General features: G+C 47.4%; 2 protein-coding genes across 4 annotated transcripts in view; both read right to left on the minus strand.

Annotated features, from left to right (window-relative positions):
* GNAI3 (G protein subunit alpha i3) overlaps positions 1-9211 on the minus strand; it is a 43104-nt gene extending 33893 nt beyond the window's left edge. Inside the window, exon 1 of the mRNA XM_066247624.1 lies at positions 8965-9211. Coding sequence (XP_066103721.1) covers positions 8965-9082 — 118 coding nt within the window. The 5' untranslated portion in view covers positions 9083-9211. The remainder of the gene's footprint in view (positions 1-8964) is intronic.
* Positions 9212-11105: 1894 nt separating this feature from the next.
* On the minus strand, positions 11106-15865 carry GPR61 (G protein-coupled receptor 61). 3 transcript variants are annotated; one of them, XM_066247622.1, is made up of 3 exons: positions 13765-15865; positions 12292-12365; positions 11106-11705 (listed from the first exon to the last, which is right to left on the minus strand). In XM_066247622.1, the coding sequence occupies exon 1, from the start codon at positions 15370-15372 to the stop codon at positions 14020-14022; it is 1353 nt and encodes a 450-aa protein (XP_066103719.1). In that variant the 5' UTR covers positions 15373-15865; the 3' UTR covers positions 11106-11705; positions 12292-12365; positions 13765-14019. The 3 variants fall into 3 exon arrangements, with proteins under 3 accessions (XP_066103719.1, XP_066103718.1, XP_066103717.1); XM_066247621.1 differs by having other exon boundaries at positions 12008-12365; XM_066247620.1 differs by having other exon boundaries at positions 11106-12365.
* Between the last annotated feature and the right edge of the window lie 1176 nt (positions 15866-17041).

Consider the following 17041-nt stretch of genomic DNA (forward strand, 5'->3'; position numbering starts at 1 on the left):
TGCAGGAGAGGAAGACAAAGAGAGAGAGAGAGAGAGAAACAGAGAGAGAGAGAGAGAGAGAAAGAGAAGGGAGAGGGGATGGGAGGGGTGGAGAAGCAGATGATCACTTCTCCTGTGTGCCCCCACTGGGAATCGAACCTGGGACTTCCACACGTCATCAGGCCAATGTTCCACCGCAGAGCCAACCAGCCAGTGCCTAACTTCAGTTTTTAACTATCTTCCTGAACAGCTTTATTATGTTAAATTAAGTTCAATTAAACTCAAGAATTAGAGAACTAATAATGCAAAAATAGCCCTCTTCATAACTTGCTAAAATATTCCATCTGGTTGATAATATTAACTTCACAAAGGACCCCTGAAATCAGACCTCATTATGCCGAACAAGGAAAATGAAGCTCAGACTCTAGGACTGATCCCCAATTTCCAGGCCTTATACTGCATGGTACCTCCTATTTCCGAATTGAGTTACAGTTCAAAGAGATTTTATTAGTGTTAGCCTACTGTATACTGTTTTAAAAAACAAATTTTTAAATAAACATCAGTAATGTGAACAAATTTAGCGTCTTATGAGATCTACGTTTCTATTTTTTGTCTTTATAGCTAACATTCTAGCTCCTAAGTACTGAAAGCATCTTTTCCTCCTCACTTTCCCCGATGACCCCTAACTCCTAATAAAACCACACTAAATGAACTAAATGTAAGACAAGGCATGATAACTCAGATCTATGATGAATGTGCTTTGCCAAATGTTTTTACCTACTCCCTAAAAAAAAATCCTCTATGCAAAATTATTGACAAGGAGCAAAATAGTCTGTTTGACCTCTTTCCTTAGCTTTGGACAATTTTCTGGTGCTCATAGAAACAGTAGGAGAAACACAGCCAGGAAAAAGCAGGGATGGTGATGCACAGACCCTGTACTGATCATATGCTTCAGAAAATTAATTCCTGAATTAAAATTAAAGTAATTAAATTCAGGTGACCTTAACTATCCTGAGTTGGATGTGTTCATAATGGGAGTTTAAAATTGTGTACTCTACCTTAAGTTAAATTTACTGACATCTCCTAACCATACAAAATGACAACTTAATATTGAGAATGAGCAGGCATATTCTTGTGATTTAATGAAAAACTAAAGTAGAGATATGTTTAGTTTTTCCACATTTCCATCTCATTCCATTAAATTTTACTTGTATTTAATGAATGCCTACTAGATAGGACTGTCTTCTGGTAATCATTAATTCTCTATCCATCGTTTTTTTGAGAGAGAGAGACAGGAAGGGAGGGAGATGAGAAGCATCAACTCATAGTTGTGGCACTTTAGTTGTTCACTGATTGCTTCTCATACATGCCTTTACTGGAGGGCTCCAGCCCAGACAGCGACCCTTTGCTCAAGCCAGCAATCTTAGGCTTCAAGCCAGTGACCTTTGTGCTAAAGCCAGCAACCATGGGGTCATGTCTATGATCCGTCTATGATCCCATGCTCAAGCTGATGAATCTACGCTTAAGCTGGTGAGCCTGTGCTCAATCTGGTGACCTCGGGGTTTTGAACCTGGGACCAGGTCAACACTCTATTCACTGTACCACCACTGGTCAGGCTATCCAGGACTTTTTTTTTTTTTTTTTTACAGAGACAGAGAGAGAGTCAGAGAGAGGGATAGAGAGGGACAGACAGACAGGAACAGAGAGATGAGAAGCATCAATCATTAGTTTTTCGTTGCGCATTGCAACACCTTATTCATTGATTGCTTTCTCATATGTGCCTTGACCGTGGGGCTACAGCAGACCGAGTAACCCTTTGCTCGAGCCAGCGACCTTGAGTCCAAGCTGGTGAGCTTTTGCTCAAACCAGATGAGCCCGTGCTCAAGCTGGCGACCTCGGGGTCTCGAACCTGGGTCCTCGGCATCCCAGTCCAATGCTCTATCCACTGTGCCAATGCCTGGTCAGGCTATCCAGGACTTTTTAATAGAGAATTTGACTCACCCACTCTTTGAAAGGGTCAGCCTTATGGAACTCATAATACCTAATAAATCCTGCCATATTCCCTCCACAGCTGATCAGATAGCAGTGAGCAGCTGACACAGCTGGGCCAATCTGATATTCCTTCCCAGGAACCTGAAATGGGGATACTGGGAACTGGAGTCAGATGACATGAAACACCTGAACTACCAGGTCAGGCAGGGTGTGAGCCAGAAGTGTCAGAGTAAGCGAAAGCTGAAAACTGGGGGTGGCAAAGAAGTCATAAGTGAGCAGAGAAAGCTGATCTGAAGAGGTGACTTACCAACAAAGCAGAGCAAATGACCCTTCTGCTCTAGGAGAAATGGGGGACAAGGGTACGTATCACAATCCATGTGCATGCGACCTGGCTCTGTTTCATTTCTTTTTTTTTTTTTTTTTTTTTTTTTTCCATTTTTCTGAAGCTGGAAACAGGGAGAGACAGTCAGACAGACTCCCGCATGCGCCCGACCGGGATCCACCCGGCACGCCCACCAGGGGCGACGCTCTGCCCACCAGGGGGCGATGCTCTGCCCATCCTGGGCGTCGCCATATTGTGACCAGAGCCGCTCTAGCGCCTGAGGCAGAGGCCAGAGCCATCCCCAGCGCCCGGGCCATCTTTGCTCCAATGGAGCCTTGGCTGCGGGAGGGGAAGAGAGAGACAGAGAGGAAAGCGCGGCGGAAGGGTGGAGAAGCAAATGGGCGCTTCTCCTGTGTGCCCTGGCCGGGAATCGAACCCGGGTCCTCCGCACGCTAGGCCGACGCTCTACCACTGAGCCAACCGGCCAGGGCCTCTGTTTCATTTCTTACCTATCCTTGGCTGATGCCTAGGAAGCTGCCCACTGCGTCCTTTCAATAAACTCATCCTTGATTGGAAGAAATATAAGTAAGTTTCTATTCCTTAGGGACAAAACACCTTAGCAGTATATTAGGTCCTACGGCAGATACAAAGAGGAGAAATTCCTAGTTCTCTCAGCCCTCAAGGACAATGTTGTTATGAGCAGCTAAGTATACAAATAACCAGAGGGACAGATCACAGCCAATTCAGATGAGGTTGGGCGCGTTCAGGCGGTATGGCCGCAGACACAGCCAATTCAGAACATCAAAAAGGTTTCATGGAGGAAAGAGAACCAAACAGTAATCATAACAGATGGTACTTCGAGATAGTTTTAAAATGTATTTACTAAGAAAATTTTGGAATTTTAAGTCAACAACAAAAAGTTAATTTTACTGGTCCATGAACTCCCAAAATCTGGTAACTGTGTCACAGGACTTGGCAATTAGCTGGTTATAATGAGAGCAAGAGAAGAGTTAAAACACAGTTCTGTTTTCAGCCAAGACGGTTTTTAGAATGATGAAGCCAGAAAAGGAATGTTCACAATAGGTGGGTTTGGGGCAGAGAAGTGAAGTGGGGAGGTAAGTTCTGCATCAGATTTACTGACGTGAGGTCAGTGGCAACCAGTAAATAGTTCATTAATTCACTGGAGAAACGGGAAAGATGAGCCATCTGAAGTACAGAAAACAGATTTCTCAAAAACACCAAGTCAAAAACTGTCCTCTAAAAGAGGAACTAAAGACTCTCCAGTGTCTAGGTTTTTTCTTCTGCATTTTGAACATTCCATTTTCGCACAGCTACCGATCTTCCGGTCCAAGTGAGGGACTACAGAACGGAGGGTGGGGGGCATTGTGGGAGAAGAGCCCGACGGAATCTGAGACGCCCCTGCCCAGAGAATGCCTATGACCACACATTTTTAAAGCCACAGACCTTCTGGAGCCCTAAGGGGTACACACACACCAGGAAGACACCAGAAAGGAAAAGAGGGTTGAAGACCACACATTTTTAAAGCCACAGACCTTCTGGAGCCCTAAGGGGTACACACACACCAGGAAGACACCAGAAAGGAAAAGAGGGTTGAAGGCAAACAGGAAGTACCTGCCAAGATCCATCCACTCCCTTTTCCTTTCCAAGAAACTAGGGGTGCAGCAGCTCAGCGCCACGGGGGGAGGAACAGGGCAAGGCGCTCGCTCTCCGGGTTTCACCAGCCTTCTCTAAAAGAGGAACCGCTTTTGCTAGAGACAACAGCCAAAAAACTCAGACTTTTTTGTAATAGTGCAAGTAAGTTTAATAGGCTAAAAGTTATTCTTGAAGAAACAATGATGCAGCCCTGATTAAAAGGCTACATGCTCTGTAAAATCTAGTAAGTACTAAGCACCCTGCTCTCTGTCATCACTACAGAATTAGCCTATTCAAGGAAGATTACAATCTTATAATTCCTGAAAAGGACCACACGGTCAGAAAGAATGCTGAATGCATTTAAACAGGACACAAAGAATAGTAAGGGCTTATTTAAAAAAGGCCTATTTTTAGTATGTGAATTTCTACTTTTTATGGCAGTCTTTTGGTTGTTCTTTTTTTTGGCTCAGACACTAGATTCATCCTCACAAGAAATTTAACAACTGTCTGTGAATCTTATGCCAAATAATGGCAAACATTTGAAAAAAATATCATCCAAATATAATATATATGGTATTTATCAAAAGACTGCCTTATTTTCAATAACATATTCAATCAGTGATCTGCAGATATTTAAATGTGAATCATCGACTGTATAACACAAGATATAAGTGAATTAAATGATTCCAATTCTCTGAATGCAACTTAAGTCTTGCCATGCCACCACTGATAACATCCTAACCAAAACATCAACCTCATCTTGTATTATGTTTTGTCAGGATTTGCAAACGGGCACTATCAAGAAATGGAAATCTGGATGTAGCACTGGAGTAAATCATGCAATACTTACAGAAGATTGATATTAAAATTCCTTGAAGATCTTTAAAAAGGTTATGTTAATATTTGAAGAATAATCAAACATCTGGCTGAAACACCCTTGAAAAAGTAGCAAAAATGACAAATTTCACAAACATCATTGCAATAAGAGTTACCATTTACTGTTTGTTTGCTAAGCATTTACAAATATCACGTCATTTCATATTATGAAGTAGGCATCACCGTCCCCACTTTATAGAAGGGAAAATTAAGACTCATATGGCTAAGTTACATGCTCTGGGTCTCACAGTTTGTAAATGAAGGTGGGAACTGAATTCAGTTTTACGTGACTCCCAAAGCAGTGCTCCTGTCGATTACACCAGTGCTTCCCAACTTTGTCACGTCATGGCACACACTGAAAATGATAGTATTTGTGAGGCTCATTAAGGTAAGATGGAAAGCTTGGTAAAATTAATACATACTTTCTATATATTATAAAATTATGACATAAAAATTAAAACAAAGTGGCCCTGGCCAGTTGGCTCAGTGGTAGAGCATCGGCCTGGCGTGCAGGAGTCCTGGGTTCAATTCCCGGCCAGGGCACACAGGAGAAGCGCCCATCTGCTTCTCCACCCCTCCCCCTCTCCTTCCTCTCTGTCTCTCTCTTCCCCTCCCGCAGCCAAGGCTCCATTGGAGCAAAGATGGCCCGGGCGCTGGGGATGGCTCTGTGGCCTCTGCCTCAGGTGCTAGAATGGCTCTGGATGCAACAGAGCGACGCCCCAGAGGGGCAGAACATCGTCTGCGGGAGTCTGTCTGACTGCCTCCCCATTTCCAGCTTCAGAAAAAAAAAAGAAGAAAAAAAAAGGTTTTATAAAAAAGAAAATTAAAACAAAGTAACTACAGATGATATTAAATGCTAATTGTCATAAACCTTCCAAATGAAATATTTTCAATACCAAATTCAGGAAGTTTACAGAAGAAATCATACCAAAAATATCATTTCAATTGATATAATAAAAAATTATAAAAGTGATTTAAAATTTCAAAACTATTTTAAACTAAACGGCACACTTGTAGGACATCATGTTTGCTGCACTCTGGTTGAGAAGCTTTGCAAAATTTAACTTTGTCTTTCTACAGAGTATTATGATTAAACACTAATTTGGAATATCAAGATCCTCCCAATGCCTGACCTGTGGTGGCACAGTGGATAAAGCATCGACCTGGAAATGCTGAGGTCGCCGGTTCGAAACCCTGGGCTTGCCTGGTCAAGGCACATATGGGAGTTGATGCTCCCAGCTCCTCCCCCCTTCTCTCTCTCTGTCTCTCCTCTCTCTCTCTCTCTCTCTCCCTCTCCTCTCTAAAATGAATAAGTAAAAAATTAAAAAAAAAAAAAAAAAAGATCCTCCCAATAACAGAGCTAAAAGAAATTCAAGCCAAAGGTAATCAAAGGATTGTAGTACTGAAGCCTTCCTTAACTAATTTGGCCCACAATAATTTCTTAATCTGAATTTCATAGTACCCGTAATCAGTAAATTTTTGATTTAACAACAACAAAAAACAGTAATATTCACTGAGTTAATACAGTGTACCACACTGTGTTCTACTTCACATTATTATATTTAACCCTCACAGCAATCCTACGAAGTACCTCTATTTTCTCCATTTTAAAGATGAGGAGACTGAGGTAGAAAGAAATTGTGTAAATAACTTTCCCACGGTCATAGCTGGTAAATGGGAATTAGAATTTTAAACAGTCTGACTTCAGAGCCCATGTTGTTAATCACTATGCTAAAAAACTACATTCCTGCAAGGAAGAAAATACAGTAATAGTTAATGAACACCTATTATGTGCCAGGACAGACAAGTAAACAGATCTCAACCTAGACTACATCCAATAGCTTCACAGTGACGAAGTCATGTTCATGTACATCCAAGGAAGTGTTCTACAGCAAAAAGAAAATTCTTTGTACACTGTGATGGGTGCATTTTGCTTAAAAACTTGAATTTTATATGTGCATTAGGATATGGTTTAAAAAAAAGCATCTGTATCTGTAACCTATTGGAATTTGTTGATTAAACTTGCTCAGGATTATTTAAAAATCTTACCTAAAACAATGAAATTGATAAAAAGTAAAAGCAAGTGTGTTAGTGCTTAGAATTTTACTTACTGCTTTTGAAGCTCCCTAAGTCATCATGAGTTTCATTTTGTTTTTAATTAAATGCACTATTCATAAAGTCCTGAATAGAGATTTTGGTAGACATTGGACAAGTTCTGCTTGCCCAGGTTCTGCCTGCCAAATCCTGACACCTGGAAGAAAAGCTCACAGTTTACAGCTGTATTACAACAGGCTAATATCCTGAGGGGACCTCTGATAGTCAACCTAAATCAAAACATTCACAGAAGATGGGATACACCTTTAATTCTATAGCCAATTGATCAATACAGACAATGTTAATGTCTTGAGTATTGGGGTCTATATCACACACCTGAAAGGCCCCACGGAGCAATGTCTTTAACAGTAAAGAGCACCTACGAGGTGCCTGTGCCCATGCTCTTTAACAAATGATACTTGCTGTACAGAGTGTCTGTCTAGAAGTACAATGTGAATCCATGCTTTCTGAAAGATCAGATATTCCAACTGAAAGCTCAGGCTCTAATGCATAACTTTCCCCCTACATCCAAAGAGCCATAATCAAGGCTTCTGCAATCTACAAACCACCAAACAGGCTAACGTGAAGAGACCCGGCACATCTTAGAGTACAAAATTAGGCTATGATGTAGCACCTCTCCTAAAGCAACTTTTTCTCAAAAAACAGTTTTCAAAAGCAAAGTTCTAGGCCCTGGCTGGTTAGCTCAGTCAGTTAGAGCACTGTCCTGAAATGCCAAGGTTGTGGGTTTGATCCCTGGTCAAGCCACATATAGGAAAGCAAACAATGAATGCACATCTAAGTGGAACAACAAATGAATGCTTCCCCCGCCCCTTCCTCCCTCTGTCTCTCTAAAATAAATCAATAAAAAAAATAGAAATAAAAAGTCAAGTTCTGCTTACAGAAAGCATTAATCCTACGTATTGTTCTCCAACAGATACCTAGAAAATACTCCTAGTGCAAAAATGTAGCTGGATTTATTGGTAAGCTGATGCTAGGGTACTTACTTGGTAGGGTTACTGAGCCTCTAACCAGTAAATTTTAAAACCAAGTAAAATGTATCTGACTACACCTAAAAATCACTTAAAACGAATGTGGGGCAAAATAAACAATAATCCTGAAGCCACTGTTTTTAATTTGAAGAGAGCAAAAATGATAAAAAGCTCAGAGAAGTCTGTCCAAGTCTTTACGGTATATGTCAAACTACATAATTTATCACAAGATCACTCCATTCCCACTGCACATCATCCCCAACAACTATTCAGCAACTGCCAACGTGTAACTTATGTCCACTACGTCCTTTGTCACAAGCCTCAAGCAAGGCAGTCCTTAAATTCCCTCAGCTCACACCATCTCCCCTTCATAAAAACGAGGAAAGGGGTTGTAAAACCTTAAGGGAATAAAAATGATAGAAAAAGGTGGAAAAGTATAGACAGCCACTGCAACCAAGCTCTTATCCGTTATACCTGAGAACTTGTCATTTGGCTCGACCACACACCTTTATGTTACTGAATAAGGCAGGGTTCTCCCCCCTTATGAACAGCTCAAAGTGCCCACCCTCTAACAGATGACAGGGTCCTTTTGTGACCACTCTGGCCAGCACTTCTCTTTACGTTAATCATTCAAGCCACCCAGCTCCACCGTGTCATCAAGTATCAGTACACTCCAAACTCGCAAGCCCAACACACGCTATCCCGTCCTCCAAACCCTTGCAGAAACTTCCCTAGTATCCTTCCCTTCCTTTACGAGCTTTTCCTATGTACCTAACACACTCCCAACGTCCTATTTCTCCACACGGCCAACTGTCGACGTTAAATGTAATTCCAGCACGGAGTCACACCCTCTCTAGCCTAATTCGTACAACCTGAAAACCGCACCCCCTCATCACGCCCTCCGGAGCCTCAGCCACCAACCCAACACCACACCCCATGCCCGTCACGCCCTCCATCCTCCTTCGGGGTCCAGTCCACCAGCCCCGCCTGACCCCCTCAAGACCCCCAAGTGCCTAGGCGCTCCCGAAAGCCCCGCCAGCCCCGCCCCCAGGCCCTCACCGAGTAGCAGCAGCTTCACTTCTTTAGCCGCTTTCTCTCCGTCCTCACGCAAGTTGCGGTCGATCATCTTGCTCCGTTCCACCGCCGCCTTGTCTTCGGCGCTCAACGTGCAGCCCATGGCGGCGGCGGGAGAGGGGACCGGGCCCGGACTCACTCACACACCACGGAGACTACGGTTCGACTGGCCTAGACGACGTCTACTGCTGGGCGGCGGCGCTCTCGGTCAGGTCCTGGAGCACTCGGGGAGACCGGATATCCGGCGTTTACGACACTTCCGGCAACGCCCCGCGGCCGTTACCGCTGGAACTTTTCTAGCTCGGGTAGTATAGGTGCAACCGGAAGCGGAAGTACGGGGAGGGAGACGAAGCCCACCGTGGTTCCGCCGACTACCCAGGTTCTGTGTGCAACTTGCATCACCCTGCTCGGTATTAGACTCCTTTCCCGTTCATGTTTTCGGCTGTCTTAATTGGATAAATGTAGAAAAAACGGGAACTGGCTTCATCAGTTCATGGCGCCCTCCTAAGGTCACACAGCTCTGCTTTGGATGAGGGTAGGTTGCGGGGGAATTTCCAAGCCCACAACCCGCACGGGAATTTCTGCTGGGAATTTCTCACTGGCCAAACCCGGGGTCTACTCAGCTAGATCTTTGGGATGGAGGCAAACTACAGAGCCTAGGTCCCGGCCACGCTTCACATTTGAGATCTGTAAGACCGACTAAGACTAGGACTTGAGCGTTCCCTTTCTGCCATGTCTGGCCCACCGCCTTCTGCTCTCTGGCCCTCGTGCAGATTTCTGTGGGCTTGATAGTTGCCTAGCTACTTGGTTGTTGGCAAAGGGCCACTTGAAATCGCTAGCTGATACTACCTGAACGGTAAGCGTGTAGTTAGGTCCTCCATAAGATTTTCATGCTGTTACCCAGTGTAAGCCCGTTTTAGAGCTCACAGATCGTTTTGTTTTGAGGGTTTAGGACTTGTACCAAGATTAAGCAACCTCAGTCCCACACCCCCAAACAAACCAATGCATCCTGTGAATCTCCTAAAATTTCCTGTTGCGATACCACACAAAAAGGGAAATTAGAGTCAAATTCGCCTTTCGGTTCTAGCATCACTTGAAAAGTAGTAAATCCCCTATGAAAGCCCCGTGCTGATAGCCTTTTTCACTCAAATTCCTGGGTACTATCGTGAAAGTGACCCCAAAGTATCTTTTCTCCCACTAGTCCCACAAATACTCTTCACCATACCTGTTGTAGCCCCCAAAGTCTTTCCCTAACACTATTAAAAATCGTTTCCCTAATACAATCTAAATCTTAGAATATGAGGTTCCAACAGGAAAGTCTATATGGCAATGATTCAATAATTAGAAAAGCCTCATAAGAGCCACCTTAAACAGCCTCAACCCCCACCACTTAATATGGTTTTCAAAGTGTGGAAAAACTTAGAATGAAAGGGACTGCTTTTCCATAATCAATACGTAAGGGGACAAAGGGCAAAGGAAAGGGAAGAAAAACCAACATTTATTGTGTACCTGTTCGCCAGGTATGACTAGGTGCTTGCACGTGTCATCCTCACAACAACCCTGTGAGGTAGGTGTAGGTAGTGTTCTCCCCACTTTTACAGATGAGGAAACAGGCTCAGAGAAGTTAAGCATCTTTCCCAAGTCCACACAGTGAGTAAGTAGATCAGTCTGACTCCCAAATTCACCCCCTTTCTGTCAATGCCACTGTAAGATGTATCTGGGGAGACCTGACAACGGGAGGTTTTCATGTATGATTGAGTTCTTCCAACACCGCCAGGGTGCAAGAAGAAGGAACTGACGGATGGTTGTCTCAACCTGCAGATTCTTCAGTGGATGAGGGAGGTCAAAGTCTGTCCAGTAACAACTTTCACAGCTAAGAATGACATATCGAACTTTGCTGAGCAATCCTGGCAGCTAGCAAACTCCTGGAAGGTGGTCATGGCAGAAACTGTTAGGAAAGTTCTTAGCATACTATATAGAAGAGAAATTTTTATTTCCTTCATTATCCATTCTGGGAAAATTAAATGGCTAACGAACCAGAGTATGTCCAATTCTGTAATAAACACCAGTGAGATCACAGTGTCAGGAAATTTCAGCCTGAATTAGAGTTATCCTTGCTCTTAAGGTTTTCTTCTTTGATGTATGGGAAGGAAGGGTTGATTGGCAAAGTCAAAGGAAAAGACAAATGAACAAAATGGCTGCCAGACCAGGTTGAATGCCCTCCGGTCTTCGCTCTTCCCCCTTTCTTTCTATTTCCACTGGACTCACACTGCCACCTACTGGCAATGCTTAGAGCCTACTAGCAGATCAGTGACGTTTGGAAGTTGTTCCCCTGCCTAGGAATGAGATTCCACCCTTAGGAGTTTCTCTTAAAAGGGAAGAGGGAGGAGAGTATGTTTTGCAATCACAAAAGACTCCTGGGGGTACAGAGTATTTAAGGGATTTCCTCAATGTAATAGGCGCTAGGATCCAGTAAGTCTAGTGGTAGGAAGACAAAAACCTGGAGATTTTCCTAGATCTAAAGGGGGAAAGCTCTTTGCCCAGTTTCACTTAATTATTTTTTTCAACTAGAGTTTCATTTACAATCCGCACACTTTCCACACTCGGCAAGAAACCTCCATGTCGATATCTTGCTGCAACGAACTGAACTTAGGAGTGAGAACCATGAACATGCTCTCCAGTATATTTTGCCCACAAGTCTTTAGTGCTTTACCAGGTGCGAGGCTCTGTAAAAATACAAGGTACTTGGTCAAATTAGACTAAACTCCTTGAAGACAGTGACTTCACATCCTCTGTGTGGGACCCAGATAATATTGGGTGTTCAACTATGGTGCACTGAATTGAACTGAAGGAGTCAATGTTGATATCAGTATAACTTTTATAATAAAAAGTATTTATTGGCTGTTCAAGGGAGACTCTAGCCCACTCCCACCAAGCCATCTTCCCCTTTGATGCTCAGTGAGCCAGGTATTTGTTAAAATACAGACCACACCACCCTCTTGGTCCTGCCTCAGACCTGTAATGTCACCTGATTCAGTTGCGGGAAGCAGATGGACAAGTAGCCCCTGGTGGATGTCCTGTCCAGTTTGCAATTATTTCCCCTCCCTCGGAAATACCACCACCAATAGCGAACACCACAGTTCCTACAATCTCAGTCAGTGAGCAGCTGAGGCCCACTCCTGTGTTCTCTCTCCACCCCAGGGCTGCAGATGGAAGAGAGATTTGTCTTTGTCTGAAGCTAGTTTTGAGAGACAAATGGGAGTAGAGAGGTTTTTAATGGCCCATGGAAACCCCACCTGACCTATTCCGAACCTTAGTCTCTGAACCGGATTGTCCATGGGGCTGGAGGTGGGTCACTGCCATGAGAGAGACCAGGGAGGCCAGTCCTAGGAGACAAAAATAAAAAGATTTACAGTGTTATTGGTGAGGGTGGTTACCTGGCCTCTCCGTATCCAGCCACCTTAGCAATTCAAATGCTAACCCCTACCTTCAGCCATCCAACCCCCAGTCTCCCCACTTCTTCATCCTAAAAGACAAGGAGAAAAAGCCATCCTGTCCTAGTCTCGCCTCTGCTGAGAGAAACCCCCACGCCTGAAGTTGCAGGTGCGGGAGAGGGACAAAGCCGTGGAGGAGAAGGGCGGTTCCCGGATGGCCGCTTCCCCGCCCCGTGTGCCCCGACTGCTGTTCCCCATTGCTTCTGGACAAACTCGGGAAGGACTGCATCTGTTCAGCTGGGCCTCAAGTCTAAAGCTAGAAAAAGAACTACCTACTCAAATCAAAACACTTGGCTGTAATAGTTCTTTTTAAACCTAGCAGGAAGACGAGAAGACACGGGTCACTTTCTTACCTTGCTCAGGTGCAATTACTGCCCTGGACAATGACACTGAAAAGTGAAATAGCCCCCTAAAGGGTCCCCAGAATAACTTCAAACCTGGCCTGCTGCCCTATAATCCTCCAACTCCTAGTCTTTTTTTTTTTTTTTTTTTTACAGGGACAGAGAGAGAGAGGGATAGATAGGGACAGACAGACAGGAACGGAGAGATGAGAAGCATCAATCATCAGTTTTTTTGTTTTGTTTTATTCTTGTTTGTTTTGTTTTGGGTTTTTTTGGTATTTTTCTGAAGCTGGAAACGGGGAGAGACAGTCAGACAGACTCCCGCATGCGCCCGACCAGGATCCACCCGGCACGCCCACCAGGGGCGAAGCTCTGCCCACCAGGGGGCGATGCTCTGCCCCTCCGGGGCGGCTGGGGCAGAGGCCAAGGAGCCATCCCCAGCGCCCGGGCCATCTTTGCTCCAATGGAGCCTCGGCTGCGGGAGGGGAAGAGAGAGACAGAGAGGAAGGAGGGGGTGGGGGTGGAGAAGCAAATGGGCGCTTCTCCTATGTGCCCTGGCCGGGAATCGAACCCGGGTCCCCCACACGCCAGGCCGACGCTCTACCGCTGAGCCAACCGGCCAGGGCAATCATCAGTTTTTTGTTGCGACACCTTAGTTGTTCATTGATTGCTTTCTCATATGTGCTTTGACCGTGGGCCTTCAGCAGACCGAGTAACCCCTTGCTCGAGCCAGCGACCTTGGGTCCAAGCTGGTGAGCTTTTGCTCAAACCAGATGAGCCCGCGCTCAAGCTGGCAACCTCGGGGTCTCGAACCTGGGTCCTCGGCATCCCAATCCGACGCTCTATCCACTGTGCCACCACCTGGTCTGGCCAGCTCCTAGTCTTAAGAGAGTTCCCCTGCTTCCTGAAGAGTGGGAAGATCACTGGTTAAAGGACACCAGTCAGCTCACCTTCATGACCCTTGACTCTCGCCACCGTCTCACTGGTTTCCTCCCCTCGTGGTCCAGGACCATAGCCATATACAAAGCTTCTGCCACATGTCCATCCTGTTGGCTCTGCTCCTGACCCAGAAAATGCTAAGCAAAAGCTGTGTGCAGAGACCCCAGCCCCAGCTCCAGAGAGCTGGGAAAAGGAGATCCCACAAGGTGTTCCTTGCAGTCCCAGCTGGCCCCAGCCAGGTCTCCCTCCAGGTGGCCAGCGGCCCCTCATGACTCTGGTTGAGGCGAGGGGGCAGGGCGGAGGTAGCTGTCTGACATGATGTCGCTGGTGAGTTGTTGCTCCAGGAACTCGGAGGTCTCCTCAGCTATCTGGCCCGGAATTCGAAAGTCCACGGCAGCTGGCTCCTGCTTGGGGCTGGGCAGGGGCCGGGAGACCCAGGACTCCGTGGAACACCCCGTCCCCTGAAGGAACTGCAGGAAGTTCTCCTCGATGGAGCCCTCGCGGCTCGGGAGCCGCAGCTCCTCCCCTGGAGCCTGCTTGAAGAAGCACACGAACTGCTTGCTGAGCTCCCCGCGGATCTGCCGGTTGAGGCAGCCGTAGAAGAAAGGGTTGGAAGTGAAGCAGAAGTAGCCGATCCACGTCACCACGTTCTCTACCTGTCCAGTCGAACTGGGCTGAGCACTCAGGGCAACGTAGAGGTGGAAAGAGAAGTAGGGCAACCAACAGAGCAGGAACTGTCCCCCCACGGCCAGCAGGACCACTGCCGCCTTCCCTCCCCCAAACGTCCGGTGTGGGGTAGTCTGGTGCGCCCCTGAGCTGGTGACCATGGTGGAGCGGCTGCTGAGGGACTCGGAGCGCTGCCGGGGCGTCTCCATCCACGTGGGCAGCGGTCCGTGCTGCATGGCAGCCACGCGCGCCACGCGGAACATGCTGCAGTAGACCACAAGGATGAGGAGCAGGGGCAGGAGGAAATAAAGGACAGCAAAGACCACCACGAAAAGCTGGCAGTAGGCACTGCGGCTCCATTGGAGTGAGCAGCCGGGAGGGATGCCGGGAACGCCCTCCTCCCGGGAGGCCCTTCCCAGCACCGGCATGGCCGCCATGGCCAAGGCCTTCACCCACACTCCCACCAGCACAGAAGTCACCAGCCCCAGCGTCATGCGCACCTCATAGCGCATGGGGTGGACCACGTAATAGTAGCGCTCCACGTTGATGGCGGACACCGAGAGAATGGCCAGGCTGACAAAGCATATGCTCAGAAACAAGTAGAGGCGGCAGGCGACCTCCCCAAAGAGGTCGTGGTCAAAGAGGGCGGAGCTGGAGAGCATGGCCAGGGGCATGAGGGTCAGGGCGGCCAGCAGGTCCACCAGGCAGAGGTGGAAGACAAAGACGAACTTTCGGAGGGCGGGTGTCTTGGCGATAACAGCCATCACGGCTGCGTTGCCGGCCACAGCAGTCAGGTCCAGCAGGAGCATGAAGAAGAGGGCCACGGATTCCGACGCCACGTCCTGCATCCCCGCCTCCGGGACCCCACTGGCAGTGGAGGGACCTGGGCTTTGCGGGACCCTCCCCAGAGTGGAAGAGTTCCCTGATGACTGGGGGATGGGTGAGGACTCCATGGGGCCGAGAGAGGACGCCCAGGGCACCTCCTGTCACAGGCCCATCCCCCATCCTAGTCCAGTGATCCTGGGGTGGCCAGCCCAGGCCCAGGCGCCCCAGTGCTGTGTGTCGGGGGAGGGGAGAGGGCGCCTCCTGCTGGAGTTCCTCAGGCAGGTTCTTGGGGCCAGCCTCGGGGGCTGGGCCACAGGGACAGGGCGCCAGGCCAGAACCCAAGGGCTCAGGCGCTCATCTCTTTGAGAGGGGCAGCTCCGGGTCTGCCATGACGACTGTCATGATGGTGGGGAGCCTGGCCCACTCAACACCCCACCTTCTGCCTGGTCTCCGGCTCCTTCTTCACCACTTTCTCTCCTCTGCTGTCCATACCCTTCTCCCTGTCCAGGTGCTCTTATCCCGAGACTCTAAATCCTCTGGTGCCCCTGCTCTGGGTCCTGCTGAGCTCCGGGACAGTACCCAGTGTTGAGGTCATTTACGAAAATGTTCTGATTTCTTGTCTCCTCAGAACGACAGGCGCTGCTGGGGGCAGAAAGAACACGAGCTTGGGCTTCCGGTCCCAGATCTGGGAAGTACTAACGCGGTGACTCTTCTGAACTTCAGCGTCCTCGTAAAGGCATCTGTAAAATTAAAGGAATAATACTTCACAACCACGTTCGGAGGCTCCTGTGAGACTTGTTAATAAAAATGCTAATAATAAGCAGTGGCATTATATGATGCTTTCCACGTGCCAGGCCCTGTTCTGCATACTCTCTCTATATATTTTTTTTCATTTTTCCAAAGCTGGAAACGGGGAGGCAGTCAGACTCCCGCATGCGCCCGACCAGGATCCACCCGGCACGCCCACCAGGAGGCGATGCTCTGCCCTTCCAGGGCATCACTCTGTTGCATCCAGAGCCATTCTAGCGCCTGAGGCAGAGACCATGGAGCCATCCTCAGCGCCCGGGCCAACTTTGCTCCAATGGAGCCTTGGCTGTGGGAGGGGAAGAGAGGGACAGGGAGAAAGGAGAGGGGGAGAGGTGGAGAAGCAGATGGGTGCTTCTCCAGTGTGCCCTGGCCGGGAATCAAACCTGGGACTCCTGCACACCAGGCCGACGCTCTACCGCTGAGCCAACCAGCCAGGGCCTGCATACTCTATATATTAAGTCATTTTAATCCTCATGCCACGCTGTCAGGTATACATTATTCTTATTTCCAGTTTCCAGTCAATAAAACTGAGGCCTAGAGAGGGTAAGTAACTTACCAAAGGTCACACAGCTAGTAAGTGGCAAGGTCTGGGTACGCTGAGTTTGATGGTGCCGTCCATAGCGGCTAGAATTTATCAGCATTCAGTCAATAGTTCTTGAGTTTAAACTATCTCTAAAGATGTCTCTTGCTGCTTTGGGGCTACCACTGGGAAGGGGTCTCCTGAAAAGGGGATGGACGGTGCTGTAGCCTGCTTGAACACCCCCCCCCCCAAGACTAAGGGCTGGCACTTTGGGAGTGTTAAGAAGGAACAGCTAAACAAAACACCCGGTTGGTGGCGCTGTGGATAAAGCATCGACCTGGAAATGCTGAGGTCGCTGGTTCGAAACCCTGGGCTTGCCTGGTCAAGGCACATATGGGAGTTGATGCTTCCAGCTCCTCCCCCTTCTCTCTCTCTCTCTCTCTCTGCCTCTCTCTGTCTTCTCTAAAAAT

This window comes from Saccopteryx bilineata, chromosome 11 (genome assembly GCF_036850765.1).
Source record: "Saccopteryx bilineata isolate mSacBil1 chromosome 11, mSacBil1_pri_phased_curated, whole genome shotgun sequence".
Classification (NCBI taxonomy): domain Eukaryota; kingdom Metazoa; phylum Chordata; class Mammalia; order Chiroptera; family Emballonuridae; genus Saccopteryx; species Saccopteryx bilineata.

Coding starts and splice junctions, on each gene's coding strand:
- GPR61 (XM_066247622.1), bottom strand. CDS start 15,372: ATGGAGTCCTCACCCATCCCCCAGTCATCAGGGAACTCTTCCACTCTG.